Raw genomic sequence first — 20,609 nt, forward strand, 5'->3', positions numbered from 1 at the left:
CAGTCAAAGTCAGATTCGAGCCTTGCCCAACTAATATAATTTAGTATTTTTGTTTTGTTTTCGTGATAAATTATTGTACGTAGAGTTCGGTTCTGTCTGTATATATATCTTTCAGAACAGTGAATAAGAAGCAACCGTATTCTACTCTCTATGTTTAGAGCGTGAGTACACTTGTCATTACTTCCAGGAAGCTTCTTTGTTAACATCCAATTGTCTGAATTGAGATGGTATTTAATTATCTAGATATAAAATAAAATATATTATAATATTAAAAAAATAACTAACACTAGACCAGCTTGATTCAAATTAATATATATCTCCCAGATCTATAACTTACTGAATAAAGTAGATAACGGACCTTTAACATATATTGTAGAATTTTTATAACATGCCACTCAATTTAATAAAATATTATAAATTTATTTATATATTATTTTAATTAATTTTAGTTATAATTATACAAATTATATTAATTTTAACTTCGAAATATAAATTCTTTATAACATTGAGAGTGAGAAAGACGCTGCAAGGATGGAGAGTCGCAAAAAAGCTCTAAAGGATAAAACAAATATTAAGCGAGAGTGACGTTTAAATCAGTGCAGTGCAGATATGACACGTGTGTGTTCGCCAGCTGTATCCCAACCCCCTTTATCCAACCGCTTAATTTGAACAGTCGGTGCCCATAACGCTTCTCCTCACCGTTTTCAACCGGTTACTGTTACTGCCCTCTTCTCTTTTATATAACTCCCCCTTCACTGGCTTGTTTTTCTTTTAAACAGCAAACCGAAACTAGAAGGAAAAAAACCCGATAATAGATCCAGAGAACCAAATTTTCCTTTCGATGCTTTCAAATTTGATATCATGGCTGTAACAAGCACATCAAACGTAAAAGGTATGGATCGGAGCAAAGGTCCATGGATCCCCGAAGAAGATAACTTGCTTCAGAAACTGGTCCAAAAGCATGGACCCAGAAACTGGTCGTTGATCAGCAAATCGATCCCGGGTCGATCCGGAAAATCCTGCCGGCTCCGGTGGTGTAACCAGCTGTCGCCCCAAGTTGAGCACCGGGCCTTCAGTCCCGAGGAAGACGAGACCATCATCAGAGCTCATGCCCGATTCGGTAACAAGTGGGCCACCATAGCCCGACTACTCAACGGTCGTACGGACAACGCCATTAAGAACCACTGGAACTCGACGCTTAAACGTAAGTGCTTATCGGTCGGGGAAGAGAGTTTTTTTAATGCTTTGAATGGCGGGTATGATGGTAATTTGGAAGGGGATGAAGAGGAGCGACAACCGTTGAAGAGATCGGTGAGTGCAGGACTTTACATGAGCCCCAGGAGACAATCGGGGTCCGATTTGAGCGATTCAAGCGTACCCGTTTTATCATCTTCACACGTGTATAAACCCATCCCGAGGACCGGCGGAGTCAACGTTATGCCATCTCCTGGAGCCGAAGCGGCTTCGTCTTCTGACGAACCACAGACGTCACTGAGTCTGTCTTTACCTGGGGCTGAGACATGTGAGGTGTCGGTGTCAACTCTCCCAGTCACCGAGTCAACTCAGACTAGGAACGAAGCGAGAAATGAAGGCAAGGGAGGAGGGGTGATGGGGTTCAGTGCGGAGTTTATGGCGGTGATGCAAGAAATGATAAGAGTGGAGGTGAGGAATTACATGGTCCAGATGCAGCAACTGGCAAACGGTGGCGTTTCAGGAGGAGAGGGAATGGGGATGTGTTCGGATATGGGGATTAGGAATGGTATGCCCATGAGTCGAGTTGGGGTTAATAGGATCGACTAAACTTCAAAATGTTGAAAAAAAGGGGCTATTGTTTTTCTTAAATAATTTTGTTTAGTGTACAGAAACTGAGAAAAAATTATGGGTTTAAAGGAAAACTTGAGGCTTGAGATAGGAAAAAAGACATTTAAAAATGAAATTTTACATGCCAAAGATCCCCTAAAAATCCAAATATTTCAAGCTTTTTTAACTTGATGATTAATTACTTACATGGAATAAATTATTTTTATATGCAAAATGGGAAGAATTTCTCAATTTGGTGTTACAGGGGTCATGGTGTTGACAAGTGATTACTAGACTATACCCCAATGCGGATCGAATCTGGTCGTAGTAAGCCTTTCTATGATTTGCAAATTGCATAGCAAGAAAAACAGATCAAGCAGTTTCTAAGCCCAAGCTAGAATGCTAATTCACACCATAACATCGACATATATCAACAATCGAATTTCGTTTGGTATTCGAGGGAAAACAAAAAGAGGGGCTACCTACGGCAACTTCTCTCAATGTTTTCACGAAATATATCCCGATTAAATGTCGTTTAGTATCTTGAGGTCGTGGGATCGAGTCCCACGAAAGGCATTTCATAATTCGAAGGTCTCTTACGGAAGCTGCTTTCAACCTGGTGTTGAAGATAACCTACTATCTTACCTCTCCTTATCCCATATATATGAAAAAAGGGACAGCCATTTAATTGTATGCTGTCCTTGTCAAAGAGACAATAGCATGCCACCCGATCATCGAATACTGCAACTGATTTCCTTACTGTTTTTCGGAATTAAAATTCCGAACGTTGAAAATGGTTGTGGTAGCAGTTCGAATACTGCTTCTAGTCATCTTTCCCTTTCCCCTGACCTGAAAGTCTAGATCCGTCGTACGCAGAGAGAAAAAAGGTGCTCTGGTTCTTTTGCAGAGACCTGCATATGTAAGAATTATTTTTGATTTTTTTATATATATGAACAGAATGGAATTTATGAATAGACTAGCGTTAAACTAATGCAGTTGAAATACAATGTCCAGTTATACAAACCAATGAAAGAAACTGTGAACAGATGATTATGAAAACATGCACATGTTAACAAAAAGAAAAGAAAAAGAGATGAGAAGAGAAGCTGTTTATACTCTTTCCAAACAACAAAAAAGTGTCGAGAAAAGCTATGTTGATTGGACTCTTAATTTTCCTTGAAGTACTCATGTTCGAAATCCGTGTTTATATATTTCCCACATATATACAGGCAATGAAACATGACCGTCCAAGGATCATTCCAATACGAAGAAACAGAAAATTTCGATACACTAGACTAGTCTGAATAACATACTAGAAAAGAAGAAATGATTGGAGTAGAAAAGAAACAAATGCGGTTATGAAATCTAACTAGATGTCATGGTGACAATAATGATGCGAACTTTTATATCCCCCTTATTGAATTTAAATCAGAGTTAAAAGATTGAATGATCTTCAAATGGTACTTTATAGGATAAAATAGATGAGAGGGGAAGTTGATACTTGAGAAAATCCATTAACTTCTGTTGCAAGCGGGTTAAGGTTTCCTCTACGATGTTCACATATGCCAATAGCTCAGGGAACTTAACAACAAAAACCAGAACACGTTAGTCTTGGGTTCTAGAGATCAATGAAATGTTTATATATATTTGACAACAACGCTAAATGAAGTGCATGAAATGACGCATTAGGTGAAAAAGAATCTTCAAACTGCATTGAAGATGAAAGTAAATTAGTGCACTTGAAAGTTCTAAGTCAGACAGTGGTCATACCAAAAAGATGTAGTAAATGTTCGGCACCGTATATAGTCGATGGGGAAACACCATCATGGACAAATTCATGGTATTGTTGACGCTATTTTCTGTAGAGAAGCATCACAGGCAAAGCTTTGTCAAAGTAACATCGAATTCCCTTCAAGATTTCTCCAATTGAATCAGTCGTTCTGTAACCAAGAAGAAAACAGTCTCTGTCACCGATTCTAATGTAAGATTAGCCTGTTTTAGAAGAAAACATCTTAGAAAACGGGATTTGGATTTAAAAGGTAAACATCTAAGAAAACAGAATTTCTAAGTACCATTGAAATAATATACAGAGGAGTTTCTCTATTGAATAAATTATTATGACCATAAATTTTCCTTATTCATTGCTCCTTCAAAATACACCTAATAAAATATTAATCCAGAATTTATTTCATATAGAGATGTTTGACAAGGAAATATATGAACATCAGTGTAACACCCTCAACCCGTATCCGACCCGGATGTCACATTGACTTTTCAAAATATTTTCCTTTACAGGTGGATAAAAATTCAACTCACTATTTGACAAAATTAATATTTTCATTAATTGACATAATTGGGTTTTACAAAACATATCAGAGCTTATACTATTCAAATCTTTATACTACATGCCAACTACATTCTAATAAACAGAATACATATATTTAATATGTTTCTGATCCGATATTCGTAAGGAAGATACTAACCTGTCTTGCTCCTCTTAGCTTCTCTTCTCGCTTCTATAACCTACGTGTGAAACAATCACACTCTAAGTCTATGACTTAGTGAGGCTTATAAAACATATAATATAAACAAAACTTCTAACAATGCATATGAATAATTAATGCTATTATAACATACATCTTCATGTACACTTCATAAAATGAATACATACACAAACCTCATAATATCACATATGAGTTTTACTATTTCATATTCTTATAATCATTTACTTTACACTACTTAGCTTATATCACATTCTACTATCTTCATTTAAATCGTTTACTTACCTTATTCTTAATCTTGTAATTTTGATTGCAATCTTACATATCTTATCTCTCATTTCTATATGTTTCTATTTAACATTTCACCCATAAATTCTCGTTACATATTCTAATATCCTAATTTCTTATATTCTCTTAATTCATTCCTCACCAAATCTTCATTTAATAAACATACATTTGCATAACTTATTGTCATTTGATTCCTCTGATATACTCATTTCTTAGATTCTTATACTAAATTTCATATCCCTTACTAATTTAGCAAGGTTAGTTCACAGTTCTATTTTAAACGTATATACCTTCCTACACAACTTATCTAATATCCTTTTATACTTATTTATATACCTTTTTCCATATTTAATATGCTGTATGCTTTGTCTCAATTCTCATTAATCATATAGTTCACCACTTCATTATCTATGTATATATATGTATATAGCGTTCACTAGATTTCTCATGAAATTACTTCTAACATACCATATAATTATATTATATTCACTTACATTCCCAAATATCATATCAACATGTTTCACATAGAACATATCATATATGCAATAAATGAAGCTCATACATTCACATCCAAATGTTCAATCACATATGACAATCATGTTAAGTTTCTGTATATTATTTCTTTATTGGCCCATGTACATCTTGGAGAACTAAAGATATGTGAGTTCATTGAGGTTGTGCACTGATGCTGTCACCACAGCTCGAATAAATTCCCACTAGGGGCACTGTATATTTGTCCCGAAGGACCACTGATTTATCCCGAAGGACCACTCCTTAAGAACCATACACATAATAAAATGGACCAAATAAGTGTACCGAAGTACCACATATATGTTCCACAGAATTACATATATGTCTCGAATGACCACGTAGAACCCTCGACTCTTGGCATGCCAACTATACCTCTAGCTCTCATGTCACGTAACATGGGCATCATTATTATGTTTACCCTATATTCACATAGGCATATCACATAAACATAGGTTCTTATCATATCACTCATATCATATGGCTTATCTCTTGAAATCTTACAATCATATCACTTATACTCTCATAAATCATATCTACATAACTTATCTTATATACATATGTTCACATACTTTAGCTTACTTCACCTTCCATATATCCATACAATTCATTATCACATGATTGATATCTTAATCACATAACAATAACATACATTCACACAGATCATACCACATATACAATAATATATCACAATTATGCCCATATCAATAACATGCTTATATGTATGCTATTATAGGAAATAGACTTGTCGCAAGTCTTATTTCTATTCATCATAATATACCAACTAATACGCACTCACATTAGCCTTGCTTGCTTTGACTCGATCCTAATCTTTCGATTGTTCCGGAACAAGATTACGTTCTAAATCTATATAGTAATACATTGATACATATCAACATACGAATTGATATATTCTAAACTATTACTCCTTAGGCTAAAAATTAAGTTATTTTCATCTTTTAATGAAGGTATGCTTCGATGCACTACACCATGTATCGATGCATCCCTATCGATGCATCCCTTGAAGGGTGCATCGATGCACTATCTATGCATCGGTACATAAATCCCATTCGATGTTTGTATTTTAAGGGGTGCATCGATGCACTCCTTATGCATCGATGCACTAATTGCATTCGATGTTCATTTATTTGAGAGTGCATCGATACACATTAAAGATGCATCGATGCATACAACCCAGAAATTCCATTTTTTTCACGAAATTCACTCTCTTTTCATCTCAACTCTTCATCTTTCACCTCCTTTAATATTCCTAACTTTCATACACACACTTAAACTCATTTCTACTCAATAATCACTTCTTTAAACTCAACATCCTTTCCTTTATATGGCATTCAAGAATTACACTCAATTTCCAACATGTTCTAAATCTAATTCTAACACTTCATATTCCTTAATTTAACCATCGACAACTCAAATTCATATTCAAACTCTATTAACTCCTTCTATTTCAAATATTCACTTAAAAACTCATTTTTTCTTAATTTCTCATAACTTGTTAATCTTTGAGTTTTAAGCCACCTAAAGTTTTCCTTAATCTTTTTTAACATCCCAAAAATCAAAACAAGCTTTAAAACGAAAGAATTAACCAACTGAAGACCCACTTACCTTATACAAGATTTCACGGTGGAGAGGAGAAAGAAGAAGACTGAAGAAGGCTCTAGAGAAATTATCTCATTTCCTACGTGCTTATTACCCTTTATAAAGGGAAAATAAAAATCTTCCCTAAAAATGACCATAATATCCTTATTACTTTCGAACTTTGTTATTAAATCCAACATCAACACTTTTCATTTAAGTCCCCACTTCCAGTATTTTTTGAAATTAGTCACTAAATTTACTAAAATTCTATTTTGGTTATTGACCCGACTTTTGGGATGTTACAAATCTCCCCTCCTTTAAAAGAAAATTCGCCCTCGAATTTTCACTGCTTACACAATAAGAACATATCTTCTAATGTTCTTATGTTGTTTCATTTACTTAATCTTTCCTTTATTTAGTTCTTCAACTACCTTTTTCCTTTATACATCCTTATCATGTCACTTATCATATAACCAGTAGCATCAATTCTTATCACTCAAATTCATAAATCAATCAAATTCCTTATCAATCTTTAATTGCCTTGCAATAATAACTAACTTTTATTCCATCATCACTTAATTACTTCTTAAACTTCCTTAATACATATTAATCATTCTTTATTTATCTGACTAAGTCTGCTTGACCAAACATAGCCTTATCACATCTGATTATTTAACTTTATCATTCATTTCCTTATTCCATTATTCCTTTATTCAAAATCAAAACCTCCTTATACACAAATCATATCTTTTCTTTCATGCTCACATGCTCTTTTCCTATCACTTATGCTTATCTCTGATTACTGATCTTTATCACCTCTTCGTAACTTTGATAATTAACACTCTTTGCACAAATCTTATTCTTTGTAAAGTCCTTGTTCGCATCACAATACACATATCCTTAACTTTCTTCAAACATATTAATCCTTATCTCTTTCACTACATCACATTTACATAATCAAATACATAACCATTTACAAATTTACACCATACTCTGTTAGCTTAACCTAACATCATCTTTAATCTTTTAACTACATTCTTCGTCACTCAACCTTGTAAGTCCGCAACAGTTCTTCCAATCATATACACTCTTTCCGGTCAAAATTAGCTCAGTATTAATGAATTTAATTCATTCAACTCACATTCTTACTCCTTCACAATGCAATTTTCCTAAATTCAAACTCAATCATTTCAACTTCCTTTATCTTATAAATCAATCATCAATGTACCCATTTTTAAACCCTTGCAAAACAGTACCTATATCACTTGATCCTTTTTAAAATAATTTTACTTTACCTATTTCCTAGCAGAACTTTTAATCCAATCCCTTACTTTCCCTTCTAACTTAATTAACTCCTTATTTAATCTTCCAGTACCAGACTCTACTATTCAAGCGTATTTGTCTTTCATCAAATTTAATCCTTTGATATGGAATACACTAATTCAAACCGAGTCTGTAATTGAAAATCATAACCTCTGTCTCTCTTCGATAGTGTTGATTTTTGTGAGATACGAATTCCCTTAATCCTTCTGAGATCTCTCTAGATCTTTAACATAATTCATCACTTCTTGGAAAGAACAATTTTAACACCAATAATATTCTTTTAGTCTAGGCACAAGCCATCCATACTTCACTTGCATACATCATTTTCCTTTAAATAACTTAACAACAATTTCTTCGACTTATCAAACTATATTCATTTCCTTACACGTTACGATTTCTCTGTTTCCAAACTCAAGCAGTCTAACTTTCTCTGCCTTATAAACTGATTGCTGATATATTGATTCTTAAACTTTTCTATTACTCTTTAACTTTCCTTAAACATACGAATCCTTACCTTCTTCACTATGTCACATTATTATGATCAAAATATACAACTGTATTCAGATCCATATCATCTTTGGTTATCTTATCCTGACAATATCTCAAAATCTTATAATTCCAATACATTTTTCATCACATAATCTTGTTAGCCAACGCTAACTTTCCCCATCTAGAATGCAAACCCTTATCATATTCATATTCTTGCTTAAACATAATATTATCCCTTTTGTCTCAAATTCATAAACTATATCTCCATATCTCTTATACACTTGTCACTGATGCATCTATTCTTGAACTCTTATACAAATACTCACCACATCATTTGATCTTTTTAACATTCTTATGGTGACACTTATTCACCATATTCTATCTTATCCATGTACTAACAAAACTAATCCATATCGCCTTTCTGATTCAAAATAATGAAGATATTCTATCACTATTTTAATATGATTTCAATTCTCTGAAATCAACTTTTGATCTTGCGAGGCACTTCCTGAGGTGTCCGCTCGTCATCCTGCCTGGCCAGGGCAGGTGAATAGCTATCACAGTCAGGAATATCGCCTTTCACTATACTTAAAAAATTACCATAATCATACTTCTATTATAACTTAGCAATCTAATTCTATTAGCAAGACAACGCATTCCTTACACTATCATATCAGAAATTTTCACTCTATGTTGGCATGCAAACATTTTTAAAACTCTTTTACCTTCGGTTTAAGCCTAGTATCGACTAAACCTTAGTTCTGATACCATTAAATGTAACATCCTCAACCCGGATCCGAGTCCTAGGTGTCACATTGACTTTTCAAAAATTTTCCTTTACAAGTGGATAAAAATTCAACTCGTTATTCGATAAAATTAAAATTTTCATTAATTAACATAACTGAGTTTTACAAAACATATCAGAGCTTATACTATTCAAAACTTTATACTACATGCCAACTACATTCAAATAAACAGAATACATACATATATTTAATATGTTTCTGATCTGATATTCGTAAGGAAGATGTTGACCTGTCTTGCTCCTCTTAGCTTATCTTCTCGCTTCTATAACCAACGTGTGAAACAATCACACACTAAGTCTATGACTTAGTGAGGCTTATAAAACATATAATATAAACTAAACTTCTAACAATGCATATGAATAATTAAGGCTATTATAACATACATCTTCATGTACACTTCATAAAATGAATATATACATACATACACAAACCTTATAATATCACATATGAGTTTTACTATTTCATATTCTTATAATCATTTATTTTACACTACTTAGCTTATATCACATTCTACTATCTTCATTTAAATCGTTTACTTACCTTATTCTTAATACTATAATTTTGATTGCAATCCTACATATCTTATCTCTCATTTCTATATGTTTCTATTTAACATTTCACCCATAAATTCTCGTTACATATTCTAATATCCTAATTTCTTATATTCGCTTAATTCATTCCTCACCAAATCTTCATTTAATAAATATACATTTTTATAACTTATTGCCATTTGATTTCTCTGATATTCTCATATGATTTCTTAGATTCTTATACTAAATTTCATATCCCTTACTAATTTAGCAATGTTAGTTCACAATTCTATTTTAAACGTATATACCTTCTTACACAACTTATCTAATATCCTTTTATACTTATTTATATACCTTTTTCCTCAATTAATATACTATATGCTTTGTCTCAATTCCAATTAATCATATATTTCACCACTTCATTATCTATGTATATATATGTATATAGCGTTCACTAGATTTCTCATGAAATTACTTCTAACATATCATATAATTATATTATATTCACTTACATTCCCAAATATCATATCAACATGTTTCACATAGAACATATCATATATGCAATAAATGAAACTCATACATTCACATCCAAATGTTCAATCACATATGACAATCATGTTAAGTTTTTGTATATTATTTCTTTATTGGACCATGTACATCTTGGAGAACAAAAGATATGTGAGTTCATTGAGGTTGTGCCACTGATGTTGTCACCACAGCTCGAATAAATTCCCACTAGGGGCACTGTATATTTGTCCCAAAGGACCACTATGTCCTGAAGAACCACTATGTCCCGAAGGACCACTCCTTAAGAACCATACACATAATACAATGGACCAAATAAGTGTATCGAAGTACCACATATATGTTCCACAAAATTACATATATGTCCCGAATGACCACGTAGAACCCTCGACTGTTGGCATGGGAACTATACCTCTAGCTCTCATGTCACGTAACATGGGCATCATTATTATGTTTACCCTATATTCACATAGGCATATCACATAAACATAGGTTCTTATCATATCACTCATATCATATGGCTTATCTCTTGAAATCTTGCAATCATATCACTTATACTCTCATAAATCATATCTACATGGCTTATCTTATATACATATGTTCACATACTTTAGCTTACTTCACCTTCCATATATCCATACAATTCATTATCACATGATTGATATCTTACATAACAAAAACATTCACACAGATCATACCACATATACAATAATATATCACAATTATGCCCATATCAATAACATGCTTATATGTATGCTATTATAGGAAATAGACTTATCGCAAGTCTTATTTCCATTCATCATAATATACCAACTAATACGAACTCACCTTAGCCTTGCTTGCTTTGACTCGATCCTAATCTTTCGATTGTTCCGGAACAAGATTACGTTCTAAATCTATATAGTAATACATTGATGCATATCAACATACGAATTGATATATTCTAAACTATTACTCCTTAGGCTAAAAAGAAAGCTATTTTCATCTTTTAATGAATGTATGCATCGATGCACTACACCATGTATCGATGCATCCCTTGACGGGTGCATCGATGCACTATCTATGCATCGGTACATAAATTCCATTCGATGTTTGTATTTTAAGGGGGTGCATCGATGCACTCCTTATACATCGATGCACTAATTGCATTCGATGTTCATTTATTTAAGAGTGCATCGATACACATTGAAGATGCATCGATGCACACAACCCAGAAATTTCATTTTTTCACGAAATTCACTCTCTTTTCATCTCAACTCTTAATCTTTCACCTCCTTTAATATTCCTAACTTTCATACACACACTTAAACTCATTTCTACTTAATAATCACTTCTTTAAACTCAACATCCTTTCCTTTATATGGCATTCAAGAATTACACTCAATTTCCTGCATGTTCTAAATCTAATTCTAACACTTCATATTCCTTAATTTAACCATCGACAAGTCAAATTCATCTTCAAACTCTATTAACTCCTTATATTTCAAATATTCACTTAAAAACTCATTTTTTTCTTAAATTCTCATAACTTGTTAATCTTTGAGTTTTAAGCCACCTAAAGCTTTCCTTAATCTTTCTTAACATCCCAAGAATCAAAACAAGCTTTAAAACGAAAGAATTAACCAACTAAAGACCCACTTACCTTATACAAGATTTCACGGTGGAGAGGAGAAAGAAGAAGACTGAAGAAGGCTATGGATAAATTATCTCCTTTCCCACGTGCTTATTACCCTTTATAAAGGGAAAATAAAAATATTCCCTGAAAAATGACAATAATACCCTTATTACTTTCAAACTTTGTTATTAAATCCAACATCAACACTTTTCATTTAAGTCCTCACTTCCAGTCTTTTCTGAAATTAGTCACTAAATTTACCAAAATTCTATTTTGGTCATTGACCCGACTTTTAGGATGTTACAATCAGAACATATAATTAAATATCACAGGATTGAACCATAATTTTAGATGGAAACTAGATAGAGAACAAAATAATTACTGCCATAGTTGGAAATTACTTGTTCAAAAGCTTTAGCATAAACTTTATCATGGTTGTTTCAAGCAGGTGAATGGATTTAACTTACATGCCATCCTTCTTTGACCTGTATTCAAGGTACTTTGTCAAGATATCATCAACATTTGGCAATCGGGGAAGTTTAACCAGCTGTATAAAATAAGGTTTATTTACACCAAATCAGTTTATTAATGTACCAGCCAAATGGTGCCATAACAAAGTTACTTCAAAAGTTATTGCACCTTATCCTATTGAGTAACAAAATCTCAATCATCAACCAGCTGCTTCTTTAGGGTTAATGGAACTTGAATCTTGACAAGCTTTTCCAGGGGTGAGTTGTCTTTCTAACAATTATTAAAATACATGTTGAAAGGCAATAAAGAATAAGCTTTAGGTAAAGTTTTTTTGGTACACAACTTGCTTAGTTTGAGCATTTAATTAGAAATGTTCTTTGAGCATTTAATTAGAAATGTTCTTTGAGCATTTAATTAGAAATGTTCTTTGAGCTTTTAATTAGTTAACTTGGTCAGACTATTTTTTGTTGAGATTACATGATGAATTTGATTAGTTCAAACCTTATGAACATTTAATTAGAAATGTTCTTTGAGCAATGAATTTGAGGCAACAACCATTTTTTTTGCATTCAGGTGCTGATGGAACAAAGGTGGTGGTGATGTCACCCTTAGATGATTTAGTTTGTTTAAGCATATGGGAAGTTGACTTGTTACTGTACCTTTGTTTCCTCTAATGGATGTTTGGTTCATATAGACTACAATTGATGCTATTGTTTTTGCTCTTCAGTGGTTTACTGTCTCTGTAAAAAGGCATAATTAATGTCTAAATTTGTAAGTTTGATTATTCTTGTGCATTAGCTGAACTTAATTGGAAATGCTAGAAATGCCACTTCAGTTGTTTATTTGTTTGGTTGTTATTCTTACATTGCTGAATGAAGTGTCTTTTTAGTTATTCTTGTAGAGTAAGAGTACTTAATTGGCAATGCTATAAATTTAGCTGCTTGCCTATTTGATTATTCTTCTCAAAATGGAAATAGTATCCTTCTTTATCTTAATCTGTATTCAGGGTGAGGGGACATTGCTTGCAACAGGTTCATATGATGGTCAAGCGACAGATGGTAAGTCATTGTGGGATATTTTATTTATGCCATCCTATATCCTGCAATTAAAAGCCGGGAAAATATATTTTGTACCATCCCTTCACTTGGTGTTCATACTCTCTCCATTTTTCCACACGCCTTTTGGTGCTCATAACATTCTTTAAATCAAATTTTTAGCTGGTCACCCTGTTAGCAACATTTTTATTTCTGTTTTTAATTAATTTACTCTTGTAGAATTTTATATATATTCTTATGTTTTTCAATGATCGTGAGAATTATTTGCCTCAACTCTTCCCCCTCAATTATTTCTTGCTTAGGAGAACTAAGATCTACTTTGAGTAAACACAAAGGACCTATATTTTCTCTGAAGTGGAACAAGAAGGGTGATTATCTTCTTACGGGAAGCTTTGATAAAACGGCAATTGTGTGGGATGTAAAGGCAGAAGAATGGAAACAGCAGTTTTGAGTTTCACTCAGGTTGGCTATTGGACAAAACTTGAAGGTTTGGCTTTTAGTAGGGTAGCCAATATTCATTCATCCAATGTATCATCTTTTTTACCTTTTAGGTCCAACCCTTGATGTTGATTGGTGCAACAATGTTTCATTCGCAACAAGTTCCACTGACCATATGATATATGTTTGCAAGATTGGAGAAATACGACCTATTAAAACCTTTGCAGGGCATCAGGTTTGTTGTCAGTTGTATGAAATGCATGCCTGCTGCTTCCTGTAATTCCTCCTTCAAGTTCTTGCCACTTTCTCTCCTGTTTCTACTTTAAAGATTGTTACTTGCATCCTATAAAAGAAAAGATTTAATTACAATTATTGTTTGTTCTTGTTTTATTTTCAATTTCCATGTTCCTATTACTTTTCTCCCCTCCTCTTCTTTCCTGAGATACAATTTGCTAGGGTACTTTTACAACAATGAAACAAAGCCTTATGGCACGTGTAACTGCCATCCATGGTCTTTAATTAGCAACTGAAAACAATGTTCGGTTTTGGATTTTGATGAGTAAAACTTTTGACTTGAATTGTATCTTTGTTCTTCTACACACCTTTTGGAATTTTGTGCATCTAAGGGCGAAGTAAATTGTGTCAAATGGGATCCGACAGGTTCATTATTGGCCTCTTGTTCCGATGATATTACAGCAAATGTTCTTTTTAACTTTTATCGTTTTGTTATTACTTAGCTTCCTTTATTTCATGAAATATACAGTTTGTTTTATTGCATCTTGTCGTCTTCTTTCTTTTTGAAGAAAAAAATGAGAAGTTAAATTTGAAACAATCTGCCAGTTTTTTTTTTTTTTAATATTATTGCTTTGTCTCTGTTGGTTTTGATTCCCTTTTTTGTTGCTGCGACACCTTTACGCATAAGTGTTCTGTCTTTTATTCTTTTTAGTTTCAACTAATAAAGTCTTGGTGCAGATATGGTGCATGAAGCAGGACAGGTATGTTCATGATTTGAGGGAGCATTCTAAGGTAGTTTTGAGCTTCGTACCTTCTGAACAATCCATTTGTTCACATGCTTGGCTGCATTTATTTGTATCTATGTTGCTTTGATTCTTCATTTTCCTTGAAGTATCCCTGTTTGTCACTCGTGTCCGGCTCACATTCAAACACCGGTACGAGGATATGATCCTCTGAAAACTTTCCAATTTCATGGAAATCTTGGAAAAGAAATTGAACATACCTCTGACAAACACATATCGGGCTCACATCCGAGTCTTAAGCAACATAAACTATTGTCTTGGGCGAATATTGAACATATGTTCTGCAGGAGATATATGCCATCAGATGGAATCCTACTGGACCCGGGACAAACAATCCTAACCAACAGTTAATTCTTGCGAGGTAAAATTTAGGAATAACTGAAATCGTTTGAGTTTTTTTTTTGCTGGATCATGATTTGTGTGCACTTCTTTCGTATCTTCATTATTAAGTCTAATATCCGAAGCCATTAGATAAACCAACATGACTCAGCAATCTCGATAGCAAAATACTATCCCTAGTTTAAGCTTTGACTTGATTGAGGTTTTTGATAGAAATGTAAATCATCTATTTTTCTTTTCAGTACATATTTGTGTATAACAACTTAAAAAATTTAATTGATATTTCACGGCATTTGTGTGTGCAAACTTTACTATACAGTGTTTTGAGGAATGTGTCCACTCTCTTCTTCTTCCTTTGGTGTAAAATTGAATCTGTTTTCCTATGTTACTTGGATTTGCGTCTGTCAAACTTGGGTATGCGTAAGACTCCGTGTATGTTCACTTTTTTTTAAAAGTTTTTCCATATATTTCGAGGGTATATGGAAGGTCATAGCTACTTCAAGCAAAATGAAAGTCAGAGCAATGTAGCCCTTTTTAGTTCCAAGGTTCAATGGAATTCCTTTTTAGGTTAAATTAGCCACGTCACTCAATTACTAGTAAGATTACTAATGAGTCACTCAGTTAATCGATTGTCACATATTGAATAGTTAAAAATGTAACGGACATTAGGTGTTTTTAGTAAAACATTTTGTAATGATTTTTCTTATCAGGTAAATTACACCTCATGCCATCCAATTATTAGTAAGATTACAAATAAGTCATCCAATTTTAGAAAGTCACAAATGAGTCACCCAATTAATCAGACAAGAAAATCCATTTTGAGTTTTGGACTTCTCGAAGATTGGTAGCTCCATTCGAGATCCGAACGGTGGAGAGGTTGTTGGTGGAGAGAGGAAGAACATCTCGTCAGATGGAGGTCATTTGGCTATGGACGGTGTAAATTGAGGATTAAAATTTTTGAAAGTTTTGTAGTGATTTCTTGGCGTTTGAGAGAGGTTCCTGGGATTCTAATTTGGTCAATCGAATGAGGAGATCAATGTGAATCTTATGATGAAATTTGGGGGTTCATTGGATACCATATACAAGGGGTGACACATGATTTGATTGTTACAATCAATTGGGCGGTTTGATTGCATTTTCCTAAAATCTAATATTTTTGAATAAATAAATTCTTCCACGTCAGAAAGTCGTATAATATTTAAAGACCCAATGACTTGTTTGCGACCATCGTTTAATCGAGTGACCCATTTGTAGTTTTTTGAAATTGGATGACCCATTTGTAATCTTACTAATACTTGAGTGATTTGCGGTGCTATTTACTTTTCTGTTTTGGGTAATTAAGGTCCAATGGAATTTATTTATGACATGTTTGGTTGGAGTGTTAATTTTCTCATATTTGAGTACATGAGGGAGCAATAAACTACCTTCACTAGTTAGTAAATAAACCTTTTCCTTAGTACTTTTGTATCAAAGGGAACGTAGACTGCTTTTACAACAGCTACTAGGAATCTACATTTAGGTGTTCCTTATTCTCTTTATCTCTTTTCTATATAGTGCATCATTTGACTCCACCGTGAAGTTGTGGGATGTGGAACACGGGAAACTTCTCTACAGCTTAAATGGACACAGGTACCATCCTTTGAATCCTCATTCTCTATTTGTTTCTTCTATTTTTAATGCTGGAAACAGTCGAATACTTTTTCTAATCATATATTGTAAGATTGTTAAAAGTCTTTTCGATAGTGAAATGAACAACTACCGTGACTTGGGCAGTTTTTTCTGGTTTTTTTCTCTCAAGTTTCTTTTGATTAAAATACCAGGGACCCTGTATACTCAGTTGCATTTAGCCCTAATGGAGAGTATCTGGCCAGCGGATCTCTCGATAAATCCGTGCATATTTGGTCCTTGAAAGAGGGGAAGATTGTAAAGACATATACCGGCAATGGAGGTATATTTGAAGTCTGTTGGAACAAGGAAGGTGACAAGCTTGCTGCTTGTTTCGCAAACAATACACTATGCGTCTTGTCCTTTAGAATGTAACAACCGGGAAATCGCTCCATTCCATGAATCCAAGCTTGTATTGAAAGATGGCATGCGATATGTTGTGTGTTCATTGATAATTATTAGGTATAGTTACTAAGGTATCTTGCTTTGAATGAATAGGGGAAACTGTTAACTAGGGTAGGTTTGCGTTTTTGTTGATTATGGCATTACTAAGTAAGTTCTGTTGTGATTTTGTTGGGAATCCTACAATATTTCATTATAGATTATTAGAGTTTAATACAAGAGAAAATTCATTGCATAATAATTAAAAAAAGAAAAGTTCAGGCAGGCACCCAAGCAGCTGCAAATACAACATTATGGCCTTTCCAAGTAAGAACAACATCTTCTTCTTCTTTCTTCAATCCCCATCCAGCTGCATGTTCATCGAGCATCGTTTTCACTTCCGAAACCGCTTCTTCCCCGAAACTAACCCCTCTAAATTCTGCGTTTCGCATCCGCTGCACCCACCGGCTCTTCGTTTCCACCCTCTCCACCCTCTGCAAACCTTCCTGAGCTATCACATTCTCTATCTTCCAACATATATCAGCTTCATACCATTGCCTTTGCTTGCTTCCTTTTGGCAGAAACGCTTCCATCGTATCGTACGGTATCCATAGATAATTGAACGCAGACCTTAATCTGCACACCAAATTATTTGGTGTCAAATCCGCATCTTCGTCTACTAGGACTACAATGGTCGGGTTTAATCCGCGAAGCGCCTTGAGAAACATCGTTCGAAGTGATCGTTTCGGAGATGGTTCGAATGTGTAAGGGATTGAGTTTGCATTAGGTAAAGGAGATAAAGTTTCTTCTGGTATGTAATGAAGCATCATGTGGCAGTTGATAACTAGAGCCTCACCGGTTTCGGCATATACTAGATGTTGAAGACGAAGTTGATCGATCAACGAAGCAAATCCATCGGCGTGAGTCGAAGGTACAACCCTAAATTCCAGCATCACGTTGCGTGACCTAGCAAAGTTAACCAACTTGGAGCCTAACTCTTCATATGTAAGATCAAGCATCGGGGGGAAATCTTTTGAAACACCAGGAACTGTAAGTTTCACCATTGGAGGTCCTTCGAGCCTATTAGCTATGGCGTCTATTAATGTAGGGATTTGCATGCAATGTGTGGAGCTTAGATCAACAATGTGAATGATCGAATACCCTTCCACAGCTTCGAGTATTGCGGCATTTGCTGCGGTGAAACCGAACCGATGCCACGGGGTTAAGTCGACAAAGTTAGCGAACTCGATGACAGAAAAAGTGTGGGTATCTATGGAAAGGTTGCAACGAGCATTGGCCATTGCAGCCAGCAACTTGCAAGTACCACTTTTGGATGCTCGGACTATTAGAGCTCGAAGAAAAGCACACGTTAGACGCTGGTTGGAGTCACCATCTGGTGGTGCAATGTTGTTTAGAACCCAAAGGATTTGCTGGGCTAGAGTGGCATCATTGCTTTCCATTGCGTTTGCACAATGGACTAAAAGTTGTTCCATGCAATTGGCATCACCGAAGCTAGCTAGACCCTTTGAGGTAGGGAATCCAGGCCACGGACGAGCCTGGTGAATCTGGTTTGTGTTCATTGTTGGAATCGAAAATGGAGTGATTTGTTGCAAGGGACATGATAGGGTTTCAGGGAATTGCATCATGGAGAATAAGAGAAACAAAGAGTACCAAAATTGACAGTATAACACAGGCAAAACGAAGCAGCAACAAAGTAAGAATCAGATGCTATCAGAAGAGAGAAGAAAGAGAGAAAGACTAACCTGTGAACCTCGTCATTGGGAAGCGGAGCCACAAAGTTTTGGTGAAAACAGTGACAGAAACCCACCAAATTATAAGTACAGCTTGGGGAAATTCTGCAAAAGATTCACAGAACAAATTTGAAAGTTCAAGCTGAGACTGATCAAACTTCAAAGAAGACGAAATTAAACTCTGATTTCATCCCCCACAAGAACAAACAAGGTTCAAGTCAAAGTTTGGCAAAAGAGACCCTTCTGGCAACGAAGATGAGCCTTTTCAGTTGCTAAAAGATAGGGTATGCAACGAAACAAGAGCAAAACAACAGCAACCCACTGATTCAAACATCCTCTATTATAATCAATGAAAGAGATGAACACCGTGAGAGGCAAATATAACGTAGAAAAAAGAATGAGAGGAAAGGTGGGCTACTTAGGGTTGGATTTTGGTGGTATGTGAGGATTGCCGGCCAACCGATTGTCTATATGTGGGAGTTGGGATTTTGTCTCGTAATGAGGAGTTGGGATTGAATGCCATTTCATTTTTTACCCGACACTTCAGCATAAATATTTACTTACATTTGGATTATTTTTCGAATAAAATCAAACTTTTAAGCGTATGACATAGTTTTTCTTATGAATTTTCCATTAACAAAAATTTAAATCAAGATTCAAATATCTATAAGGACGTTTTTAGCGATTTAAGTGATTTCAGCAGTTAACAAATTATTTGTATCCTTTAAGATCTTGGATTTGAGCACAACATAAGTAAAATTACTAAAATGTTTATTATTAAATAATTAAGAATATCTTGAACAAATATTACATTATATTCCCCTCATAATAATAATAAAAAACATCAAATTACTTTTCCTTTAAACTTAAAGCTTTAACATACACTCACTAATATCCCATATGACATTTAACCTCTTTATCGTTTTCATGAACAAATCATTCCTCTTTTCATACGGTACCGTTTCATTTCTCCATCTACGTGGGATTCCGTAGCAAATGTTGATGGAGGATATTGGTCTTCTAGGATTTTCTATGGAACATACACAATTTTGATGGAAATTTTAAAATGTTTTTTTATCTTATTATTTATGTTCGTTCATCGTTTATATTTGACTTCGTGATTGTACCTTTTAATAATATGTTCTTAAAAGTTTAAATTTGAATTCTCTACTTAATTATATCATATGTATTATCGGTGTATTCAACACATATATTGATCTATAAGTTTTTCTAATTTAAAAATTAATATAAATTTCTTTAAACTTATAAATTAATATTTAATTATAAATATCAAATTTATAATTTTGTTACTTGTTATTATATAAAAAAGTTTTTAGTTTTTTTTTAATTTTATAATGTTTATATCTTAGATTTTTTTAATTTATATTTTAATATTTTTATCATTTCATTTTCATATCGATTCATCATATGAGAAGAAAAGATAATGTAGAAAAGGGCCCTCAAAGAA

The 20,609-nt window shown here is 34.0% G+C and overlaps 3 protein-coding genes and 1 pseudogene across 3 annotated transcripts; 2 read left to right on the forward strand and 2 right to left on the reverse strand.

Annotated features, from left to right (window-relative positions):
- Positions 1–763: 763 nt before the first annotated feature.
- Positions 764–1,836, forward strand: LOC120140746 (transcription factor MYB44-like). Its single transcript, XM_039155728.1, has one exon. The coding sequence runs from the start codon at positions 862–864 to the stop codon at positions 1,798–1,800; it is 939 nt and encodes a 312-aa protein (XP_039011659.1). The 5' UTR covers positions 764–861; the 3' UTR covers positions 1,801–1,836.
- Positions 1,837–2,553: 717 nt separating this feature from the next.
- LOC120140946 lies at positions 2,554–13,641 on the reverse strand (annotated as a pseudogene).
- Positions 13,642–13,762: 121 nt separating this feature from the next.
- Positions 13,763–17,488, forward strand: LOC120140747 (WD40 repeat-containing protein HOS15-like). The gene is given in 8 exon segments (XM_039155729.1): positions 13,763–13,975; positions 13,977–13,992; positions 14,082–14,203; positions 14,595–14,669; positions 14,941–14,994; positions 15,293–15,366; positions 16,899–16,973; positions 17,165–17,488. Coding segments are annotated over 8 exon segments (834 nt in total). The 5' UTR covers positions 13,763–13,777; the 3' UTR covers positions 17,385–17,488.
- A 180-nt stretch (positions 17,489–17,668) lies between these two features.
- Positions 17,669–19,243, reverse strand: LOC120140745 (scarecrow-like protein 32). Its single transcript, XM_039155727.1, has one exon. It carries the CDS (start codon positions 19,034–19,036, stop codon positions 17,669–17,671), a length of 1,368 nt encoding a protein of 455 aa, XP_039011658.1. The 5' UTR covers positions 19,037–19,243.
- Between the last annotated feature and the right edge of the window lie 1,366 nt (positions 19,244–20,609).

This window comes from Hibiscus syriacus, unplaced genomic scaffold, assembly GCF_006381635.1.
Source record: "Hibiscus syriacus cultivar Baekdansim isolate YM2019G1 unplaced genomic scaffold, ASM638163v2 tig00110788_pilon, whole genome shotgun sequence".
Taxonomy (NCBI): domain Eukaryota; kingdom Viridiplantae; phylum Streptophyta; class Magnoliopsida; order Malvales; family Malvaceae; genus Hibiscus; species Hibiscus syriacus.

Bases quoted from the DNA above. Each gene is read 5' to 3' on its own strand.
- LOC120140746 (XM_039155728.1), top strand. From the start codon at position 862: ATGGCTGTAACAAGCACATCAAACGTAAAAGGTATGGATCGGAGCAAA.
- LOC120140745 (XM_039155727.1), bottom strand. From the start codon at position 19,036: ATGATGCAATTCCCTGAAACCCTATCATGTCCCTTGCAACAAATCACT.